The 23,613-nt window shown below is 33.7% G+C and overlaps 1 protein-coding gene across 1 annotated transcript; it reads left to right on the forward strand.

Annotated features, from left to right (window-relative positions):
* Positions 1-12,639: 12,639 nt before the first annotated feature.
* LOC120087273 (stigma-specific STIG1-like protein 1) lies at positions 12,640-13,253 on the forward strand. Its single transcript, XM_039044219.1, has one exon. It carries the CDS (start codon positions 12,655-12,657, stop codon positions 13,189-13,191), a length of 537 nt encoding a protein of 178 aa, XP_038900147.1. The 5' UTR covers positions 12,640-12,654; the 3' UTR covers positions 13,192-13,253.
* The last annotated feature ends 10,360 nt before the right edge of the window (positions 13,254-23,613 follow it).

Consider the following 23,613-nt stretch of genomic DNA (forward strand, 5'->3'; position numbering starts at 1 on the left):
GACTGCCCCTCGGTAGCAATTGTTCTAAATCACTTAAGTATTGTTACAAATAAATAAAGATTTATTGGGTACTTTATTAGTTTTGATAAAAGTAGATTTAGATGCATATTTAATAGAGTTTGTTTAAAATGTTTCAACAATGTCGAACTCAATCATACAATTGCTTGCTTCTGATAAATTTAATGGAGAGGGTTATTCGAACTGGAAGTCAAACATCAATACGATATTAGTAGTAGACAATCTGAGGTTTGTGTTGACGGAGAAGTGTCCTCCAGTTCCCAGTTCAACAGCTACCCGAAATGTTCGAGACGCCTATGATAGGTGGGTGAGGGGGAATGAGAAAGCTCGGGCCTATATCTTGACGAGTATATCCAATGTACTCAATAAGAAGCATGAGGTAATGCCCACCGCCCGTGAGATTATGGCATCATTACAAGAGATGTTTGGGCAACCGTCATTTTCTGTTAGACATGAAGCCATCAAGTTGTCTATGTTACACGAATGAAAGATGGAACCAACATAAGAGAACACGTTCTCGACATGATGGTTCATTTCAATATTGCGGAGACTCACGGGGTGATGATAGATGAGACAAGTCAAGTGAGCATGATACTGGAATCTCTCCCAGAAAGTTATCTACCGTTTAGAACAAACGTTGTCATGAACAAAATCATTTATAATTTGACGATGCTGTTGAATGAGTTGCAGACTTATCAATCAATGATGAAATTGAAGGAAAAAGAAATAAATGTTATTTCAAAACCGAAAATGTTTTATAAGGGGTCCACATTAGGTACGAAACCTATTGATGATAAGAAAGTTGGTCTTTTTTCTTCTAAGGATAAAACCGTACAAATGAAGAAGAAAGGAAAAAGGGAAAAAGAAAGCCACTGCAAAGAAAAACAAAAACAAAACTCCCAAAGGAAAATGTTTCCATTGCGGAGAAGTTGGGTATTGGAAACGAAACTGCCCAAAATATCTGGCTGAAAAGAAAACAGAAAAAGCTAAACGAGGTAAATCTGATTTACTAGGTGTTGAAACATGTATAGTGAAAAATTCTCACCTTACCTAGATATTGGATTCAGGCGCCGCTAATCATGTTTGCACTTTTCTACAGGAAACTAGTTCTTGAAGAAGACTTTCTAAATATGAAATGACTTTCAAGATGGGAATAGGTGAAGTCATTTCAGCTGAAGTAGTGGGAGATGTAAAGTTGTTTTTTGGAGATTCTTTTATCTTGCTTAAGAATGTGTTTTATGTACCAAAGATGAAAAGAAATCTAATATCCACTTCTTGTCTATTAGAGAATATGTACAGTGTATCTTTTGAATGTAATGAAGTGTTTGTTTATTCAAGAGGTGTTCATATTTATTTTGCTAGACTTGAAAATAACTTATACATATTACAACCAACTGATGCAAGAGCCATTTTAAATATAGAGATGTTTAAAATGGCTGAGACTCATAATAAAATGCAAAAAAATTCTCTTAATTCCTATCTTTGGCACCTCAGGCTTGGTCACATTAATCTCAATAGGATTGAGAGATTGGTAAAAAAAACGGTCATCTAAATCAGTTAGAAGACAGTTCCTTCCCTCCATGTGAATCATGTCTTGAGGGAAAAATGACTAAAAGAATTTTTTCTGACAAAGGTCTTCGTGCCAAAGAACCTCTCGAACTTATACATTCACACCTATGTGGTCTGATGAATGTTAAAGCTCGAGGAGGATATCAGTACTTCATTAGTTTTATTGACGATTACTCTCAATATGGCTACATTTACTTAATCAGTCATAAGTCAAAAACTCTTGTAAAGTTCAAAGAATTTAAGATTGAGACTGAAAATCTCTTAAGTAAAAGAATTAAAACACTTCAATCAGATCGAGGTGGTGAGTATATGGATTTGCAATTCCAAAACTATCTAGTAGATCATGGAATTCAATCCCAACTCACAGCACCTGGAACACCACAACAAAACGATGTTGCAAAAAGGAGAAACGAACCTTGTTGGACATGGTTCAGTCTATGATAAGTTATGCTCAATTACCTTAATCTTTTTAGGGGTATGTAGTACAGACTGCAGTTTATATTTCGAACGTTGTTCCATCCAAAAGTGTTTCAGAAACACCGAATGAATTGTGGAAAGGACACAAAGTGAGTTTACGTCATTTCCATATCTGGGGTTGTCCAACACATGTGTTGGTACAAAATCGTAAGAAATTGAAAACACGATTGAAATTATGCCTATTTGTAGGATACCCCAAAGAAACAAAAGGAGGATACTTTTATGATCCCCAAGAAGATAAAGTATTTGTATCAACAAATGCTACGTTCTTGGGAGAGGATTATATTAAAAATCATCTACCTCACAGTAAACTAATATTGCAAGAACTGACTAAAGATACTACAGAAAGATCAACAAGGGTTGTTGATCAAGCTGGTCCATCAACAACGGTTATTGTCCTGTCACGTCCATCCCAAGAGTTAGAGATGCCTCGACGTAGTGGGAGGGTTATTCAATAACCTGAACGCTACATGGGTTTAACAAAAACTCAAAACATCATACACGATGATGGTTTAGAGGATCCATTAACCTTTAAAAAGTCAATGGAAGATAATGGAAGATATCGACAGGGAACAATGGATAAAAGCCATGGACGATGAAATGGATTCTATGTACTTCAACTTTGTCTAGGAACTCATGGGGTTACACCTATAGATTGTAAATGGATCTACAAGAGAAAATGAAACCAGAGTGGCATGGTATAGACCTATAAAGTCAGACTCGTGGCAAAGGGTTTTACCCAAAGAGAAGGAGTTGATTATGAAGAAACTTTTTCTCCTATTACCATGATCAAATCAATAAGAATACTTCTTTCCATTGCCACATATTATGACTATGAGATATGGCAAATGGATGTCAAAACAACTTTTCTGAATGGTTATCTTGGTGAAAGTATTTTTATGTCTCAACTAAAAGGGTTCATCGAAAAAGGACAGGAACAAAAAGTCTGTAAGCTTAATCGATCCATTTATGGATTGAAACAAGCATCCAAATCCTGGAATATAAGATTTGACATTGCGATCAAATCTTATGGTTTTGAACAGAATGTTGATGAACCTTGTGTATACAAGAAGATAGTCAACAAAACTGTAGCATTCTTAGTTCTATATATTGATGATATCTTACTCATTGAGAATGAGACAAGTTTTCTTACTGACGTAAAAAGATGGTTAGCAACACAGTTTCAAATGAAATATTTAGGTGATGCTCAGTATGTTCTAGGAATATAGATCTTTCAGAACTGAAAGGGCACTATCTCAAGCATCTTATATTGACAAGATGTTGTCAAGGTATAATATGCAAAATTCCAAGAAAGGTTTATTACCTTTTAGGCATGGAATTCATTTGTCAATGGAACAGTGTCCTAAGACACCTCAAGAAGTTGTGGAGATGAACATAATTTCATATGCATCTGCAGTTGAAAGTTTGATGTACACTATGTTGTGTACACGCCCTGACATATGTTTTGCAGTTGGAATCGTCAGCAAGTTCCAATCCAATCCAGGACACGGTCATTGAACTGCTGTAAAAAATATCATCAAGTATCTAAAGAGAATGAGGGACTATATGCTTGTGTATGGACCTAAAGATTTAATCCTTATAGGATACACTAATTCTGATTTTCAGACTGCCGTAGATTCCAGGAAATCTACCTCAGGATCAGTTTTCACTCTTAATGGATGAACTATAGTTTGGAGAAGCATTAAACAAAGTTGTATCACTGACTCCACAATGGAAGTGGAATACGTGGCTGCATACGAAGCTGCTAAAGAAGCAGTATGGCTACGCAAATTCTTGGCTGATTTGGAAGTCATTCCAGATATGCACCTGCCTATCACACTGTATTGTGACAATAGTGGTGTTATTGCCAACTTAAAGGAACCCAGGAGTCACAAAAGTGGAAAACACATTGAAAGAAAGTATCATCTCATCCGAGAGATAGTGCACAGAGGAGATGTGATCGTCACAAAGATTGCCTCTGAAGACAACCTTTCCGATCCATTCACAAAGGCCCTCTCGGCTAAAGTATTCGAGGGCCACCTAGTTGGACTAGAACTCCGAGTAGTGTAATCTAGGGCAAGTGGGAGAATGTCTATGGTATTAGAGATGTCCTAGTTTATTGTATTTTTCCCATTATGTTTCTCAACAATATATTGTATATATTTGTTCTCATTGGAGTTTTAGTCCAAGTGGGAGATTGTTGGGAATGTCCTGAAACTCGCAGTTCATGTTAAACATTCTATTTATCAATAATAATGACTTGATTTTGCATCTTATTATGAAAATCCAATAAACATATCCATGTCTATAGTCTGAATACTGTAAATTTATGTAGTGACATAAACATGATCAAGTTGATAGTATATAGCCTAAATGGTCTAATAAGTATATGGATGAAATTGGATATCTCATCCTGGTAACACTATTGGATGCAACCCACTTTGTAATTGTTACAAGAAGTATTAAAGTTCTATAAACGATGTGATCCACAAATCATTCATGTTGAGACATATGAGTGGGGACATCTTATGCAATGAGTTTGCATATAGACTGGACCACGAAAATAGTCACTTTTCTTTATAACGACCATTTACTGTTAAAACTGACTATTTCATTTATCAAATAACCTTGGTTAACTCGATCTTAATCCTGAGCTAGCTATGAACTCCTGTTTGTTCGGGATTATCCTTTGATCTGCAAACGGTGAAAGTAGTCCAACAGCACTGCTCAATAAGCTTCCCAGTTTCGGGATAAGATCGAATGAATAGCTAAGGACATAGCCTTGCAAGATGGAATTCACTCCTACCCGATTTAGGGTTAGTAAATAGGTTGTTCTCTTAAGTATTGATTCCAAGTCTTGAATAATCGGGGCCCCGCCTTCTCATGATAGAGAAAGGATTTGATTCATAAGGATTATGAATCAGAATTAGTTCATTAGAGGGTCAGTAGAAACTTAAGGAACAAGATGTATTCACAGGGCAAAACGGTTATTTTGACCAAATTGTGATTATGAACAATCTGTGAATGATCGACTTACTGATTATGGTTATAAAGTGGACATAATATATCTACAGTGAGGGGATTTCAACTATGGGCTATAGTGGAGTGTCCCTTAGTTAACGAATGAGGGATAGATCAGACTAATGAGTTTAGCATATTAATCTCAAATCGTTAGAGCCCACGATCTGTAGGTCCGCAAGGTCCCCCTACTAGCTCGTAAATGGTTAAGCTTTAGAGTAGCTTGAGAGATTAATTTGAAACGTTCAAATTAAAATTAAACGGAATAGGAGAATATATATTTAAATATGATTTAAATATGAAGATAGTTTGGTGCAAAAATAATTTAATATTTAAAATTAAATTAATTTTAGAAAATTAATTTTTCAGTTTTAATATCAAAATGATTTTAAAATCAAGATTTTGGTTTTAAAGATAAAATTGGAAAATCGGATTACATGCACAAAATGAAAATGTGAGATTTTCCATTATCATCTTCTTCATGCTCACACAAAGCTTACTTCCTCTTCTTCATTAAACCTTAAGCATGAGCTACAAGCCACGCACATTCCTTCTTTTGCATGTTCATCTGCAATAAATAAAGAAGAATGAAGTGATTTGAAGACATGCATTACACAGAAATTTTGAGAGAAAATTTCAGCTGGAAGAAAGAGTTCTTCGGTAGTGTGTTGTTGTAAGCTTTTCTCTGTTTTACATTGCTTTAAGTTGTTCTTGAGTCCCACAACTCGGTCTAAAGCTCTAAGAGGATAATGGAGAAGATCTTGAGGTGGTTCACGGTGATCTTTGTTGAAGACTGCTGCTGTTTGATCAATATCTTAAAGAGTTCTATAAAGGTATGATCTAAAACCCTCTTATTTACATGAGCATGCTCTAGTTTCTATCAAAATTAGTGAATTTGAATGCTCATGGATCCTTGATACTTCTGGTACATGTTATTACACTCTAACAATTGGTATCATAGCATCATATATGTAGGATTGTATTAGTAACAACGGAAGCACAAGGATCATCTAAGCACTCTAATTCACTAATTTTGGCAAAATACAAAGCATGCTCTTGCAGAATACAAGTGAGTTTCAAGACATACCTCTTGTAGAACTTCTTCAAAGCTCCTTCTCCAACTGCTATCTTCTCCAAATCTTGTTGCAAACCACCTCAAGATCTTCCCACTATTCTCTTGGTGTTCTAGATTGAGTTGTGGGACTCAAAACAAGCTTGAATCAAGGGATGAAAGAGAAATGCTCACTGCAGTAATCTTGTCGAAGAGCCCTTTTTTCAACCCGAATTTTCTCTAAAATTCTCTATAGATTGCATGCCCGATTTTCACTCCAATCTCTTCATTATATTGCAGATCAACATGAAAAGAAGAGAGTTGCATCTCATGCTTGGAGAAGACAACGCAAAGAAAATGTCATTTAAGTGAGCAAGTTGAAAGATGGATAATGGAAGATCAACTTTTTCCATTTTATGTTTTGTTTTTCACTTTTTTAATTATATCATAAAATCAAAAATGATTTTATAAAATCTATTTTGATTTTAAAAATGAAAATTTTAATTAATTCCATAAATTAATTATTTAATAAAACTTAATTAATTTAATATCAAATATAAAATTAATTTTAACACATATCCATATTTAAATATATTTAAATCATATTTAAATATATAAATTCTTCTATTTCATTTATTCTCAAATTAAACATATAATTATATCTCATATAATTACTAATTCCCTTAATTCTGATTTGAACGTTTCAAATTAACTTATGACACTATTCAAGAGCTAGTCCGTTATGAGCTAGTAGGGGGACCTTGCGGACCTACAGATCATGGGCTCCAACGATCAGAAATTAATTGGCTAAACTCATTAGACCAGATTAATCCTCATTCGTTAACTAATGGGTCACTCCATTAAAGCCCATAGTTACACTCCCCTCACTGTAGATATATTATGTCCACATGATTTAACCATAATCAGCAAGTCGACCCTTCACAGGTTGTTCGTAATAACAGCTGGGTCAAATATCTGTTTTACCCCCGAGATTACGTTTTATTCCTTAAGTCCCTACTGGGTAATGAACAACTGGTTTGTGATCCAATCACTAAACCAAACTCTCTCAACCTAGTGAGAGGGTGGGGTCCCTTGTTCAAGACCTGGATTCAGTACTTGAGAGAACAACCTTTCTCCTATCCCTAAATCGGGTAGGCGTAAACTCCATCTTACACCCGTATGTCCCCAACTATCTATCCGTTCTTACCCTGAAATGGGAGTCTTATTGAGCCAGTGTTGTTGAGCCACCCTCACCTATGCAAATCTAAGGGCAATCCCAAATAAACAGGAGTTCATAGTTAGCTTAGGATTAAGATCGAGTTACCTAGATCATCTAGGTGAAATAGTCTGTCTTAAACCAGTAAAAAAACGTTATAAAGTAAGAGTGACTTATTTCTTGGTCCTAATCTTATGCAAAACTCATTGCATAAGACGCCCCACTCCTCATTGTCTCATAACATGTATGAATTAGGATCACATCGTATGTAGTACTTTACAACTTTTTGTAACAACTACAGAGTAGGCCACATCCAATGGTGTTACCAGAATAAGGTACCCAACCTCATTCATGTACCATAGATCATTTTGACTATTTACTCGAACCTGATCCACTCTTATGTCTCCACATAAAGTTCAAGTACTCATACAATAGTCATAGATCTTAGTTTATTGGATTTAGACTTTCGTACAATTTATGAAGTCAATAATAAGTATAAAATTATAGAAAATGTTTATCATTTTACAAACTGCGAGTTTTAGGACATAAAACCCAACAATATAAGCATTCAATTCGGTTTAATTTTGGTGTGGTGGGTGTTTTTCTTGAGATATTTGAAACTGATGCATTGATATGGTTTTCTGAGTTTCGGCATTTTAATTCTCTTTAATTTCTCAATTAAATTTGTAATTGGCTCTTGTTTCATGAACTTGTATGTGTTAGCAAGAGTCTGTAATTTATTTAGAGTCATTAGAGTTGAAATTGAGATGTAATTGAAGAAACAAGTGAAGAAGGTCAAGCTACTACTCTAGTTTTCAACTTCTGCTCAAAATCGTTGTTGAGGTTCAGTTGCTAAGCGATCGTCTAGTTCCAGGCATTTCACGATGTGAAGAAAAGCTAGACGATCGTATAGCAATGGGCACTGGTCGTTGTGATGTTGGACGCTAAATGATCGTGTACCTGCAGAAGTTAAACGATGCATTCCAATGCTAGACAATAGCACTACGCGATCGTTTAGCTTTTGTGTGGGAACTAACCGATACATTGGATGTGCCATACGATGACACTACACGATCGTATAGCTGCGGCACGTGCTAAGTGATGCAATGAAGTGCTATGTGATGGCGCTAAGCGATCGTCTAGATGCGGTGCTAAGTGATGTGTTGAAGTTTCTATGCGATGGAACTAAACGATCGTTTAGCTACGGAACTAACGACACGATAATGTTTTATATGATGGAACTAAGCGACCGTTTAGCTGTAGCGTACACTAAACGATGACATGAAGTGCTAAGCGATGATGTTAAGCGATTGTGTAGTTCTATCCGAGAGATAAACATTTGCATTATGTGATAGACAGAAGACACTAAGCGATCATGTACCCCTTCTCAATACAAGGCGATGGTGTTAGATGATTGCCTTCAGTGCTACACGATCGGCCTTAGCGAAGCTTTGAGGTTGGATCGAGAGCAACTGGTTCGATCGGTTTTCTCAAGGTTCAATTCGGTTCAGCCTCAAAGGGTTTTTGGCTGGTCCGATTCAAACTTTGTTGGTTCCGTTCAGACTCATCCAATCTGATTCAAGATGCTTGGGTTCAGTTTAGAGCGGTTCGAGTAGTTCAAAGACGGTTTTGAAGCTGTTTGTAATAGTTAGGCATCTATTTGCTTGTTTATGCCAAAACAAAAACCATATCAGTTAGTATTTAATTGTTTATGCATGTGATGTATGTAATAATTAAATAATTCATGTATATGCATACAGTATGCCATGTAGATTTAAAACCCCACCGTAAGAATGTTACATGCATTGAAAGTATGTTATAATTGTTATAAAATATAGTATGCATGCTAGGGTTATGTTTTATATAATTGTTGTATTAGATGTTTTTGTTGAATGTTGTGGATGTTCAGCATGTCTAAAATTTTGTAAGTTGTTATAAAATTGGTTAGACATTTAAAATCCATAACAAAGAACAATTGCATGCTCACTTAGATTAACAACTAGTTTTAATCGTTAAAATAGATTATTACCTTATAAAATACAGTTTTTAAAGTAACCCAACTTCAAAAGCTTTACTAATATCTCAGTTTTTAGAGTAACCCAACTTCATTTTCCTTTCCTTCTAGAACTAATGGCATAAAATATTTGAAACCAATTAAAGCATTGTCAATAATATGCCTTCCAGGAACATAAGTCGACTGAGAGAGGGAGACGACTACACACCAAAAACTATCTGCATAACAACAAATCAAGTAAACAAAACACAAAAACTATCCATACATATTCACACCAAAAACTATCTGTACAACAACAAATAAAAAAAAGAATAATAAAAATTAAGAAAATGTTGAAAAGAACACAATACAACAAGCAAATTTTAGAGAAAAGATAGAATTCCATCACTATCTATCAGTGATAGACAATGATAGAATTCTAAGATTCTAAAAACCTAGACGAAAAGGAGAAGAAGAAGAAGAAAGACTACATCATACCGAGAAAAGAAGAAGAAGAAGAAGAAGAAGAAGAAGAAGAAGAAGAGAAGGAGAAGGAGAAGAAGAGAAGAGAAGAATAAGAATGACAACATACCAATCGAAGAGAAGAGAAGAATAAGAATGACAACATACCGATGATGAAGTCGCCAGATAGAAGAAAAGAAACCTGGACGAGCGTAGAATCCCTTATCGACAAAGGAGAGCATGGTCAAGGAACAATGACACCATCAACGAGGAAGAAGTCGTAGACCGACGTTCATAGAAAATCGAGGAAGAAGACGTAGCCATGGTCGAGGAAGAACGTCGTGCGCGTAGAAAATGGAAGAGGAAAATCGTGGAAGAAACCATAGCCGTGGTTGAGGGAAAATGTCGTGGACTTAGAAGAAGCCATAGACGAGGAAGAAGAAACGAGCATGGAGTTCAAACACAAGACAATGGCTCAAAAGTCTTTAAAGTGGCAACCCTAATCCATCAACCAACACCCATATATATATGGGCAGTATAAAATGGAAACCAAGGCAAATTCGGCCAGCCCAACACAAAAGCGGAAAGGATCCTTGCAAAAATAAGCACACAAGATTTTTTAGATAAGGAAAAATATTATACCAGAATCAGAAATCCGAGAGACATCATGAGGACATTTCAAGGGACGAGATGAAAAATATCTCATAAGACAACAGCCACAACATGCTTTAAAAATATAGTCAATATCAAATCTCTAAACTTATATATTTTTGTTTCTCTAGTTTCAAATATCTAATTTAGTTCCTATATCTTCAATGAATATGAAAGCTAGTTTCTAATGTTAGTCATGTTCTCTAAAAGAAAAAAGAAAGTCTATAATTCACCTTTCCTTTTTAAATTTTGTAAACATATTCACATCATGTGTCTTCTTTAAAAAAATGAAAGTCATTAGATTGAAAATACCGTTTTGGTGCTCATACTTTGGATGTCATTTCATTTGAACTCTTGTACTTTTAATAAATATTAAAGTAGTCTTTCAAAGTTAATTTTTTAGAAATTAAATTAGTTAAATAATATAATACTAATTTCCATACAAGAAAAAACACAATATAAATGTGTTTCCAAAATGTATAAATAGAGACTAAATTTAATTTTAAAAAATTAACAATAAACTAATCATATGGATATTATTTCTTAAATTTATTGAAATTACAGTGATCAAAATTGAAGAAGTTTCAAAGTTTAGAGACAAGAATAATATTCTAACTAAAATCATTATTATTATTTTATCGAGTTTAATGAAAATTATCTTCAAATTAACCTTAAAAACTAAATTTTACATTTATTGAAAATAGTGTTTTCAACCCATATTTTTTTAATAACATATATTTGAAACTTGTAACAAAAGTTTTAATTAAACTAACTTTTATATATCTAATATGTGTCAAAAGTAAACCCCACAATATTAGTGTCATATAAAATGGTAAAAGAAGAACTTTTTCTCCACTAGAGTTTCTCTTCAAGCTCAAGCCATGGCGTTACTTATAAAGAGTAACAAAAAAAGAAGAAGAAAACACCTTTTTTCACGTAGTAGGTGATGCTCTCTCACAAGCTACAAAACATGAAAAAACAACCTCTCTCTTTCACCATTACAAGCAACCGCGTAAATACTCGATTTACTCTTAATTGATCTATAAATTTCAAAGTATCTGAATAACGCTTTTCACATTCAATTTTGCTTCTAATAAATTGAAAAAAAAAAACTTATTAAAAGTTTCAAACGAAAACCTAAGAACCAATGGGATATTTTTTTCCTAATAATTTTTTTGCGTTGACTTTGTTCATTTAAAATTTTACATAAATGTCTAGACTCACATCGTAGTATACTTTTATAGTATAAACATTAAGGTGATGTGGTAGTCCTTCAATTAATATATAGTTACGTTAATAATATGAATATATTAGACACAAAATTAAAAGTTAAATTATGGACCCACTAGAAATCTATTTAAAGTATCTTATGTGCATGATTTTGATTTTTTGTCATCATTTATGATATTTCAACATTCTATGGGTTCGACAACGATATGATTCGGTTGCTTAATCTGTTTTCATCATATTGTAAAAAAAATCTATGGAACGTAAAATGTAAGTAACAAATCGACATAAAATGTAAATATAATATAGATAATAAATATTTGAACAACGTATAAAAAGCATAAAAATGTATAATTTTTTTTTATTTTAAATATTTTATTAAAAAATTTGTCTTTACATTTTTTCAAAAACAATAATTGACATTTTACGTCATTATTTCATCAAGATTTATGTGTAATTGAGACCTTGAAATTTTCGTCAACATCTTACATTTTAAACCTTGCTTATATATATATATATATATATATATGTAAATTCGAATAAAGTGAATAAGACATCAAGTATTATCTCAAAAGTCTAACGTTTCTCATAAGATGAAAAAAAAAAACTACCACATAGATAGATATACAATGATGAACTTATTAAAAATTTATGAAGTAAATATATATATATATATCAATCTTGGGCTACATCAATCTTTGTCGAAGTCTATCCGTTGTCTAGACAACAGTTTATTGCATGACAAATTCTTCTTTTTCTTCTTTTTCTTAAATATTTTTAGTACTTTTTTTTTAAAAATACAATCTAGAATGTATCCAAATATTGCCTAACTAACAATTTAATTTATATTTTTTTTTAGAAAAATGCAAATGGGGAATTTGTGCCCTGCTCCCTCCTTCCCCAACCATTATATAAGATCTCTCTTCAACACCTTTCTTTAGCCATTGCCATCCCCTCTCCAAGATTCTCCAAATGGCCATCATCACATTTTTAGCTCATATTTTCCTTCTCATTTCCCTCTCCTTCTTCATCATTATCGAAGCTGAAGACTTCTCCCCATGGCTAAAGGGGAAGCTCGAGGACAACGACAACGAAATCGATAGCAACAATCACAATCGGTTCACAAAACACGATTGCTCGGGAAAGCAAATTTTCTGCCGGAAATTAGACGGAGATGGGTTGGAGGGGAATAAGAAGATCATGAAATGCTGCAAACACCGATGCGTCGACACTGACTCGGACGTCAAAAACTGCGGCTCTTGCAGCAAAATCTGCCCATTTCCACAGCAATGTTGCAAAGGTTTTTGTGTTGACACAAACAACAGCCGGTTTAACTGCGGGAAATGTGGGAATAGATGTCGTTTTCGTGTTCGTTGTGTGTATGGGATGTGCGGGTACGATCAGCCGGACCCTCCTCAGCCGCCGACAGGGTGGTGGAAGCCACCGCATTCGCCCAAGGATCGCCGCTACCTGCGGCCGGTGGATGGGCGGAGGAGCTCTTTTGCTTAAAATGGTAATACATTGTGTGTGTTTAGATTTAAAAGTATGGACTTTTTTTTTTTTTTTTTGTTACATTTTAGGAAAATGTTAATTTGTACCTCTAAATTTAGAAATTGTATCATTTCAAATCTTTAACTTTTGTAAGTGTATCAATTAAACTTGTAAATTATTATAATTCAATCAATTTTACCTTTTTATTAAGATTATCATTAACTTTTTACACGTGTGTTAAGATTTCTTCAAATATGGGATTAACAAAATGGACGATTATAAAATTGATTATGTATAATAGGTTTTCAAAGATAATCCTAACTAAAAATTTAAATTGATTCAGTTATGAAAATTTAAGAGTTTAATCAATAAAAATTATAAGTCTCTTTCCCATGGTGTCATTTATCCAAATTGAGAATGTAATGAAGATTATAATTTAATAAACTTACAAAAGTTCAAGATTTTAATTGATATAATTGTTAATTATTTCAATATTTAAATTGATATACAACTTTCAAATTTTAGAATATAAATTAATATTTTTCTTACCTTTTATAGCTTGTTTCCAAAGTATATGAATTAATTTAAATTATGTTTGGGCATTGTCAACGAGCTTCCATGACACGAGTTTTTTTATATGCTTTTTCCCTTCTAGGACATAAGTTGAAGATTCAATTTTTACGTCTTTAAGTTCTTTAACCTTAAAAATATCCAAAAAAAAAAAAAAAAAAAATTAATCGACTTTCAATTTTATGTTCAACACGTTTATGACATAAAAGTATTTGAATTTTTTAAAAGTTAACTCATTCTAGTAAATAATATAAAATTGAATTTGTGTCTAATGAGATTTAAATATTGTGTATAGTATATGTCGTCCTGTGACATTTAAACAATGTTAAATAGGTCAAATAAGACATTTAACATTTTAAAGTCTAGAGCCAAATAGATACAAAACTAAATGTTCAAAGGACTTAATTTGATAACTAATAGTGCATGTTTTGGAGTGATTTGGAAATGGTTAAAACTATTTTTGTTATATTGAAATAAAAATTAATTTTAGGTGATTAAAAACATGTTTAAGAGTGATTTCGAAAATAACAAAAGTGATCTTAACTATTTTAGAATCACTCTAAAACATTCCCTTAGTATATGAATTTTAATATATGTAACAATTTAGTTCTTGTTATGAATAATATTCAAATAAAAATATTCTAATTAGATATTCATTACCCCGTTTATCAATTACACATTCATCTTTTAACCTCTATTTAGTTTATAACTCGCTTGTCTCCTATTTATGTTGGTTCTATAATTAAAGGTTGAGAGATCATTTGTACATACCAATTAAAAGTGAATAAGATTGTACTCTATTTTTTTCTCTTTTGTGTTCTTCTTGTTCTTTTTATTGTTCTTATTTTGTCCCCATTTTATAACAATTCTTGTATTTTAAAATTTATAACAATTTAATCTCTTTTGTGAAAATAATATTGTTAGAATTTATTGAAATTTCTTTCTTATGTTGATTGGTAAACCGATTGGGAACCAATTGTGTTTATAAACTACAAAAACCAAGTCATTACATTATAAAATTTGACACTTTAATTTTGATGAGATTTTTTCACTGTAAGGGATTAGATTACCAGAAATTTTAAATAAACGGATTAAATTCTTAAATATACTATGTTAAGAACTAAATCTCAAAGACTAGAATGTTACTTTTATGAAGGTTTAGAGGACCATTTTCTTTTTTAACCAAACATAATATCAAAATTTTAAATACAAAACAATGCAAGAGTCGTATCCAAAAGTAATGTTATTTCAACATGATAACATTTAAAGTGGGCCTAAATCATATAACTCTTTTCTTTGAAGCATATAGTAGCATAAAAGCGTGTCAAAGTGCCTTTTTTCCTAAGGCTAAAATCAACTAATATGTGAGCCTAAGGTAAGGTATGTAACCAACCAACTCCAAGAAGGTAGAAACTTACCTAAAAATATCATAATGCCCTTTTGAGGCTAAACCAACCTAAAAGTGAGCCAAAAGCAAGCAACCCTAGTTCAAAAGCTATTCAAGTGGCTAAATATGTACTCCTAAGTGCCATTTAGATGCCAAAACTAAACTAAAGGTGCTTAAAGTGATCATAAACCACATAATTCACCCCAAAGATAATTAGTTTACCCCAAAATTTGAAAGTGGCCAAAAAGTGCTTTAAGTGCCCTTTAGAGACCAAAACCAACCTCCTAAAGCTGCCTAAAACATGTAGCCTCTCCTCAAATGTTAGTTAATTGTTTTAAAAGTGTCTATATATTATTTGTAGGTCAAAACAAACCTATAGTAAGGCTAAAGCAGATAACCCACCCTAGAAGCTAATTAAGTGTCTTAAAAGTGTTTAAGTTCTCTTTCGAGGGCAAAAATCAACTTAAAATGCATAAAGTGGGCCTACAACATCTAAATAACCTCTCGAAACTAGTTAAGTATCCTAACATATTCTTTGGAAGTCAGGATCAATTTAAATGCATCTAAAGTGAGACTAAAGCATGTAACTCAACCCTAGTTAAGGTAAAAATTAATCTAAAGTGCCTAATGTGGGCCTAAATCATGTAATCTAGCCCTTGAAAGCTAGTTAAGTGGCCTAAAAGTTTTCAAGTGCCAGTTTGAGGCCAAAACCAACCTGAAGTGCCTAAATAAACCTAAATGGCATGCAACCCACCCAAAAGCTAGTCACGTGATACGAAAGCTCTAGAGAATTGGTATTAGAAATCCTTTTGATATGAGAACCCCTAATTCTCAATCACTAAAATCCCCCAAATTGATTCAGTTTCAATCCTAAGGATTTGATTAAATATATATTATATTGCCCAAAGATTAATGATTTTGAGACAAAGAACAAGTTCCTTACATAAATATGAACACTCCATAAAGTAGAAGATCAATCTCACTTGAATATTCTTGGCATATATGCAATTCAACACATGAATTGCAGAAATTCAATAAGTTCTCCTAGTTAAACTTGAAAGAAACACAAAGGCCAAAATTTAATTAATTGGTCGTAAAACTATCAAACAACCTAATGTCATGGCTTTAAGTAGCCTCTCGATGAAACTCTAAATGATACGGAAATAATTGGCAATAATAATAGCTAGAGCTAAATGTCTTCTTGAAGCATGAAATGTTTACTTTCGAGTTATAGTGAAAATGATGTAACTAGAAGGTTTACTTCTTTAATTAGCTATAGTTAATTTGTTAGTTTTGACTTTAACTATAATTAGTTTGTTAGTTTTGAACAAACTTGTAATCTTTCTCTATAAATAAAGCCTCTTCCTTCATTTTGAGGGGAGATTCATTGATTCAAAATATTAGATTTTTGGTTTCACACAAAAATTGGTATCAGAATACTCCAAGATTTGGGAACCGATGGCGGGAAGGAGAGCCCATTAACCAATCGAAGGAGATGTACACGGGCAAGAACAAGAGGTGGAAGATACTCCCACCCTCTCTCCAAGATCCTCAACCTGACACTTGTTGTCCGTTGAGAACTCATTGGAGGGAATTCATGGCATATTAACAAAACTTCAAAAAAGCATGGAAACCCTTGCTATAAGAATTGAAATGCTTGCAACCGAACCTCAAAATCGAGAGAATATTCAACCAGTTGATCAAGAATGGGGAGGAAGAGGAAGAAGAGGCGGCGGACTCAAACCGAGATGCTCTAGCACTGCTTCCTAAGAGCAGCGTGTCTACCGATTTAAGAAATGGCCAAAACCAGCAAGAAATATTTCAAGAAAGACATCCAAGAATTCAAAGATAGTACCATGAAAATCTAAGAAGACAACCAATTGGCCAAGAAAGATATCAAGAAAACCAAGATTGGGATTCATCTAGTGAATATGATCAAGAAGAAGAATTCTTTGTGCCAAGAAGAGGAAGGGGCGAGAGACGTGAGGACAATGATTTTCAAGATGAAAATTGACTTGCCAAGTTACAATGGAAGCGAGACATTGAAGCATTTCTTGATTGGATCAAGAACACAGAAAATTTCTTCACATACATGAACACTCCCGAGCACAAGAAAGTGCATCTCGTGGCACTAAAGTTAAAATCTGGTGCCTTGGCTTGGTGGGATCAACTTGAGATCCATCGGAAAAGAATTGGCAGAAGACCAATTCAATCATGGGAGAAGATGAAAATCTTAATGAAGGAACGCTTCCTACCTCCTAATTACGAACAAACCTCGTATAGTCAATATCAAAATTATAGACAAGGAGGACAATCGGTGGCTGATTACATTGAAGAATTCCATCGACTAGAAGCAAGAACAAACCTTATGGAGGGTGAGCAACATTTGATTGCAAGGTTTATTGGAGGTCTACGCATGGATATCAAAGAAAAGGTAAAACTATAATATTTCCACTCTTTTACTGAAGCTATCTCTTTTGTTGAAACTGTGGAGGAGATGAACGAAATCCGAGTCAAGAATTCATCAAGAAGGTCCACTTGGGAAGCCTCCACAAGCAAAAGGGTTAGTGCTGCAAGTAAAGCACCAAATCCTCCAAATCCACCAGTCTTGACCAAAGACAAAGATAAAGAAAATCAAGAAGGAAGTGAAGAGAAGAAGAGCGAGACCACATTCAAGAAAAGAGCTCAAAATCCCTACAATAGGCCTTCTTTGGGCAAATGCTTTCGATGTGGCCAAGTTAATCATCTATCTAATGCATGCCCCCAACGAAAAACAGTAGCTTACATAGAAGAGGAAGAAGAAATGATGGCTGAAAATAATGAAGAAGAAGATGAGAAAGCCGAGTTCATTGAACCGGGTGATGGTGATAGACTCTCTTGTGTTTTCCAAAGAATGTTAATCACTTCTAAAAAGGATTTGAACCCCCAAAGGCATTGTCTTTTCAAAACAAGGTGTACAATCAACAACAAGGTATGCAATGTCATCATAGATAGTGGAAGTAGCGAGAATTTTGTCTCCAAAAAGCTAGTGGTGGCTCTAAATCTCAAAGTGGAGACTCATCCAAACCCATATAAGATAATATGGGTAAAGAAAGGTGGCGAGGCACAAGTAAGTGAAATTCGCACCATTCCCCTTTCAATTAGTAATAGCTACAAAGACCAAATAGTATGCGATGTATTAGAAATGGATGTATGTCACATATTGTTAGGGACACCATGGCAATATGATACTCGAACCTTACACAAGGGGAGAGAGAATACATACGAGTTTAATTAGATGGGCAAGAAAGTAGTCTTACTTCCACTAAACAAGAAGAATGATAAAGGCGTAAAGGTGAAAAAGGAAGACAACAGCCACATGTTTATAACAATTAGTGGCAAAACTTTGATGAAAGAAAGAGAATAAGATATACTAGGACTTGTTGTTGTTGATAAGTTCGAGGAAATACAAGAGAATGGGAACCCTCCGATGATACAAGAATTGTTCGATGAATTCCCCCTCCTTAAAGGAGAACCCGAGGGGCNTGATAAGCCCGAGGAAATACAAGAGAATGAGAACCCTTCGGTGATACAAGAATTGTTCGATGAATTCCCCCTCCTTAAAGGAGAACCCGAGGGGCCGCCCCTATTGAGAAATATTCAACACCACGTTGACCTAATCCCGGGAGCTACACTACCAAACTTGCCTCACTATAGAATGAGTCCTAAGGAATACGAAATCCTTCACCAACACATCAAGGAGTTACTTAACAAAGGGCACATTCAACCAAGTTTAAGCTCGTGTGTAATCCCAACCCTACTAACTCCAAAGAAAGATGAAAGCTGAAGAATGTGTGTAGACAGTAAAGCCATTAATCGAATCACCGTGAAATACCGTTTTCCAATCCCTCGTATAAGTGATCTACTTGACCAACTTGAAGGAGCATTGATCTTTTCTAAGGTGGATTTGAAGAGTGGATACCACCAAATAAGAATACGACCGGGTGATGAATGGAAGACGGCTTTCAAGACCAATGAAGGATTGTTCGAATGGCTAGTCATGCCCTTTGGGCTATCAAATGCTCCAAGCACTTTCATGATACTCATGAATCAAGTACTCCATCCTTTCCTTAACAAATTTATCGTAGTGTACTTTGACGATATTTTGGTGTATAGCAGGAACATTGAGGAGCATTTAGCACCTTCGAAGCCTTTTTCAAGCATTAACAACCGACAAGCTCTATTCAATCATGAGAAATGTTTTTTTTCTAGTAAAGGAAATTACATTTCTTGGCTTCTTAATTGGTCACAATCAAATTAAAGTTGATCCAAAGAAGATTGAAGCTATTACCCAATAGCCAACTCCATGCTCAGTAAAAGACATTCAAACCTTCCTTGGTTTGGCTTCATTTTACAGAAAATTTATCAAGGATTTCAGCTCTATCGTAGCACCTATTACTAATTGTCTAAAGAAAGGCAGTTTCCATTGGGGAGAGAAACAACACAGTAGCTTTGAATGTATCAAAGGAAAGTTGAGTTCCAGCCCTGTTCTTAAGCTACTAGACTTCTCTTTACCATTTGAAGTAGTCGTGGATGCCTATGGAGTGGGCATTAGAGGTGTATTATCATAGCAAGGGCACCTTATTGAGTTCTTTAGTGAAAAACTCAGTAATTCAAGGCAGAACTGGAGTACTTATGAACAAGAATTGTATGCCCTTGTTAGAGCTTTGAACTATGGGAGCACTATCTTCTTTCTAAAGAATTTCTCTTGTTGACAGATCACTTTTCGTAAAAAGTACCTACAATCTCAAAAGAATATTAGTCGTATGCACGCACGGTGGATTTCCTTCATTCAAAGGTTTGACTTTATGATCAAACACCAATCAGGAAAGGAGAATAAAGTAGATGATACTCTAAGTCGAAAGAATTCTCTCCTTACTATCTTAGCCACCGAAGTAATTGCTTTCTCTCATCTCCCATGCTTATATAAAGAAGATGTTGATTTTGTTGAGATATGGTATAATTGCACCCACTTTATAAAGACTAATGATTTTCATATAGTGGATGGTTTCTTATTCAAGGGAAAGAAATTGTGTATTCCACACACTTCCCTTCGAAAAGCTCTTTTAAAAGAAGCACACTCAGGAGGATTGGCTGGACATTTTGGTCAAAATAAAACTTTTGAACTAGTGGCTGCTCGGTTTTATTGACCACAAATTCGGAAGGACACAAATAACTTTGTTAATAGATGTTCTATTTGTCAAAAAGCAAAAGGCACAAGCACTAATGCGGGTCTATATTCACCATTACCTATTCCCACAACCATTTGGGAAGACTTATCAGCCGACTTTGTACGTGGTCTTCCAAAAACCCAACGAGGGTATGATGCAGTAATGGTGATAGTGGACCATTTCAGTAAAATGACTCACTTTCTTGCTTGCAAAAAGACAAATGATGCAGTTTATATAGCCAAAAGAGATTGTTCGACTTCATGGAGTGCCCAAGTCCATTGTATCTGATAGAGATGTCAAATTCCTTAGCCATTTTTGGCGTACACTTATGAGAGTTGTTGAAGGGGTACGTGTTACATGAATTTAGATAATATAGGTGTGAATGGTCGTATCCTTTCATAGTGTCTTTTCATTTTGTATAAATAGTACTGTATTTTTCACATTTGATAAAAAGAATAAGATTTGGAAATGTAGAACCTTGGATTAAACCTTGAAAACTTTTTAATTGTTTCTTATGTGTTCTTGTAGTAGAATGCATGAATATTTGGAGCATTCAAGTAAGGATTGATCTGTCTTTACTTGTGGAGTGCTTTGAAAATCAAAGATTGATGAGAGTTTCTAACTTTGTCTGATCCTTAGTTTATTAGATCATCTAAGTAATCTGTTATCTAATTTATCTTAGGGGTTGAGATCAAATGGGCTTTGAGATCTATTGGGGTTGAGTTCTTTGGGCCTTGTTTTTTAACATGGTTCTTAGATCGAATCTTGAAGGTTTCTTAACATTTTTGGTATTCTACTTTTGACACCAAATGATAAAGACAACTACCTTAGTTATGTTTGATAACTCTCCTTAGTTTAGGTAAACACCCCACAAGGATAATAAGAATAACTTCCATTAACAAGTTAATAACAACCCCAAGAAAGCTAAAACATATTTGGCTTGGAAGATTGATCAAATATCAAGAAGAAATGAAAACATTTTCCTAACTTCAAGATTTCGAACTCTTCACAATCTAATTAATCAAACTAGATTGAAAGTTCTACAAGATGCATTCTAACACAAGAATACAAAGAACGCAGAAAACTTGAAAGATTCTAACTCTATGACAATTCATTCAAAATCCAATTCTATCTTCAAATATGAAAAATACAGCACTATTTAAATTAAATGAAAAGACACCATGAAAAGATACAGTCTTTCTCCTATGTGGTCTAAATTCATCTAACACATCTTCAACTACTTTCATAAATGTAAAAACATGAAATTAAAATAGTATATAATTCATAAAGAATGTGGATATGAATCTAGAATTTCATATTCATTATGTCTCTTAGATGAAAATGTGTTTTTTAATGCATAAAAAGTTGCAATTCTTCACTATGGGTAGGAATCTTATCTTGGAAGTAAACATTTAATACTTTAGCTCTTTGTTACCATTTGTTTCCTTATCACCTAATGTCACATCACTAATCATAACAAAATGACAAAAATACCCTTACTTAATATGACGTAAAAATGATAAACTAGAAAATATTAAAATTGCATCAAAATCAATAAAAAAGATATAAATAATATTTTGATGTCTTGAACGGTTGATATTATCTATCATATGAAAAATTCTTTTATATATACTATGTGCAAAAAGTGTCTATTGTAACTCTAGGATAGCTACATGACTTCACAAAATTATATTTTAAAATTTACGAATTAATGCTAAAGCGTACCTAATAGTTTGAGGACTCAATTCCTTGTGTTCCATCCATATTTCTTGTGAATGGAGCTTATCTTTCTTCCATTGTTGACAACATTTCAGTCCATTGGCTATTTTGTACTCTCATTTCATGTCACTCATTTCCTAACTCTTGTAGCCCAAGAAGCGACATTAGCTGACTTTTTTAGGTCTTTAACATGGCTTAATCAAGAACCCAAAACTTGTTCACAATTCTATTGACTCTTAGGGAGTGTTTGGCCCTCAAGTTGGGTTAGGTTGGGTGGATAAAAAAACTCACCCATCGTTTGGTTCACCAATTATTAAAGAGGTTTATTACCTCGTTATTCGCATTTAACTCACATTTCTCACCTCGTTATTCGTATCAACTCTCCCAATTACTTTCCTCTTAATAACATATTTGGATGGAATTTCGAAATGATAATGGGCTTGGACATTTGAAGCTCACGTTTGTTTGATGGTTTTTGATTCATTTTCCTCCGCATCCCTATTACCCTCCAACGCAAGAATTTACCTAACCGTGCAAAAGGGTAGGTTTGCTAAAATCCTCTCCCTCATATACAAGCTTCTTCTAACATCTCCCTCAAGTATTAGCTTCTTATTATTTATTTTTGTAACTTACATCTATTTTTTTTTAATTTTTCTTCTCTCTTTTATTTCCTTCAATTCTTATCATTATGTTCTTTTGTTTTTTCTTTCCATTAATGAATATTAAATTACTTTATTTTTATTAATATATTAAATGATATTTATTATTTAATTCATTAATTTATTATTATTGTATAAGATTGTCATGCTTAATTTCATAAATTAAATACAAACATAATTTTTGTTCATAAAATTCTGATAGCATTTTTCATGCACAACTATACACAGTTATCTTTGATTCTCATATATCATATTTCCAAGCATTCTATTCACAGATATCTTATATTCTCAAGCATTTTTAGAATGGGTTCATCTTTCAACTATGACATCTTGACTTGCATTTATAGTCAGAGAAAATAAAGTTTTTAACAATAAGTTAAGAAAGACATATTTAAGGACATATGAAGCAAGGATTAAAATATCGATTTCCATATCAATATCGATATTTCAATTTTATGGACATGTCAATGGATAGATCGATAAAATATTGATATCGACAGATATTTTTGTAAGTTAAAAAATTAAGAAATTTTTGTTAAGATTAATAATTAAGTTGTTTACTCCTAAACTAAGTTATGAATATTGTTTTAAGTATCTCTATCCATATTGGATTAAATAAATGAGTTCATGAGCAATTATATCTATATCAACCTCCTCCTCTCACCTTACACACACACCTAAACGCTCACACATAAATCGAGTCTTGCGTTGCTTGCACTACATCATATCTTTTTGCATTAGTACACATAATGCTAGAATGATATCTTGGGCGCAAATAGCAATGAAGCAACTGGATTTTGTGGCAAATTCACAAACTAGTTTCTTCAACTCCTCGTTAATCTTTATGCTTATCCTCCCATACATTTAGACATATCAATCCAATTGAAACGTTCAA

The sequence above is a fragment of the Benincasa hispida genome, chromosome 9, assembly GCF_009727055.1.
Source record: "Benincasa hispida cultivar B227 chromosome 9, ASM972705v1, whole genome shotgun sequence".
In the NCBI taxonomy this organism is placed as follows: domain Eukaryota; kingdom Viridiplantae; phylum Streptophyta; class Magnoliopsida; order Cucurbitales; family Cucurbitaceae; genus Benincasa; species Benincasa hispida.

Excerpts from the sequence above, each read along its gene's own strand:
- LOC120087273 (XM_039044219.1), top strand. The coding sequence starts at position 12,655 with ATGGCCATCATCACATTTTTAGCTCATATTTTCCTTCTCATTTCCCTC.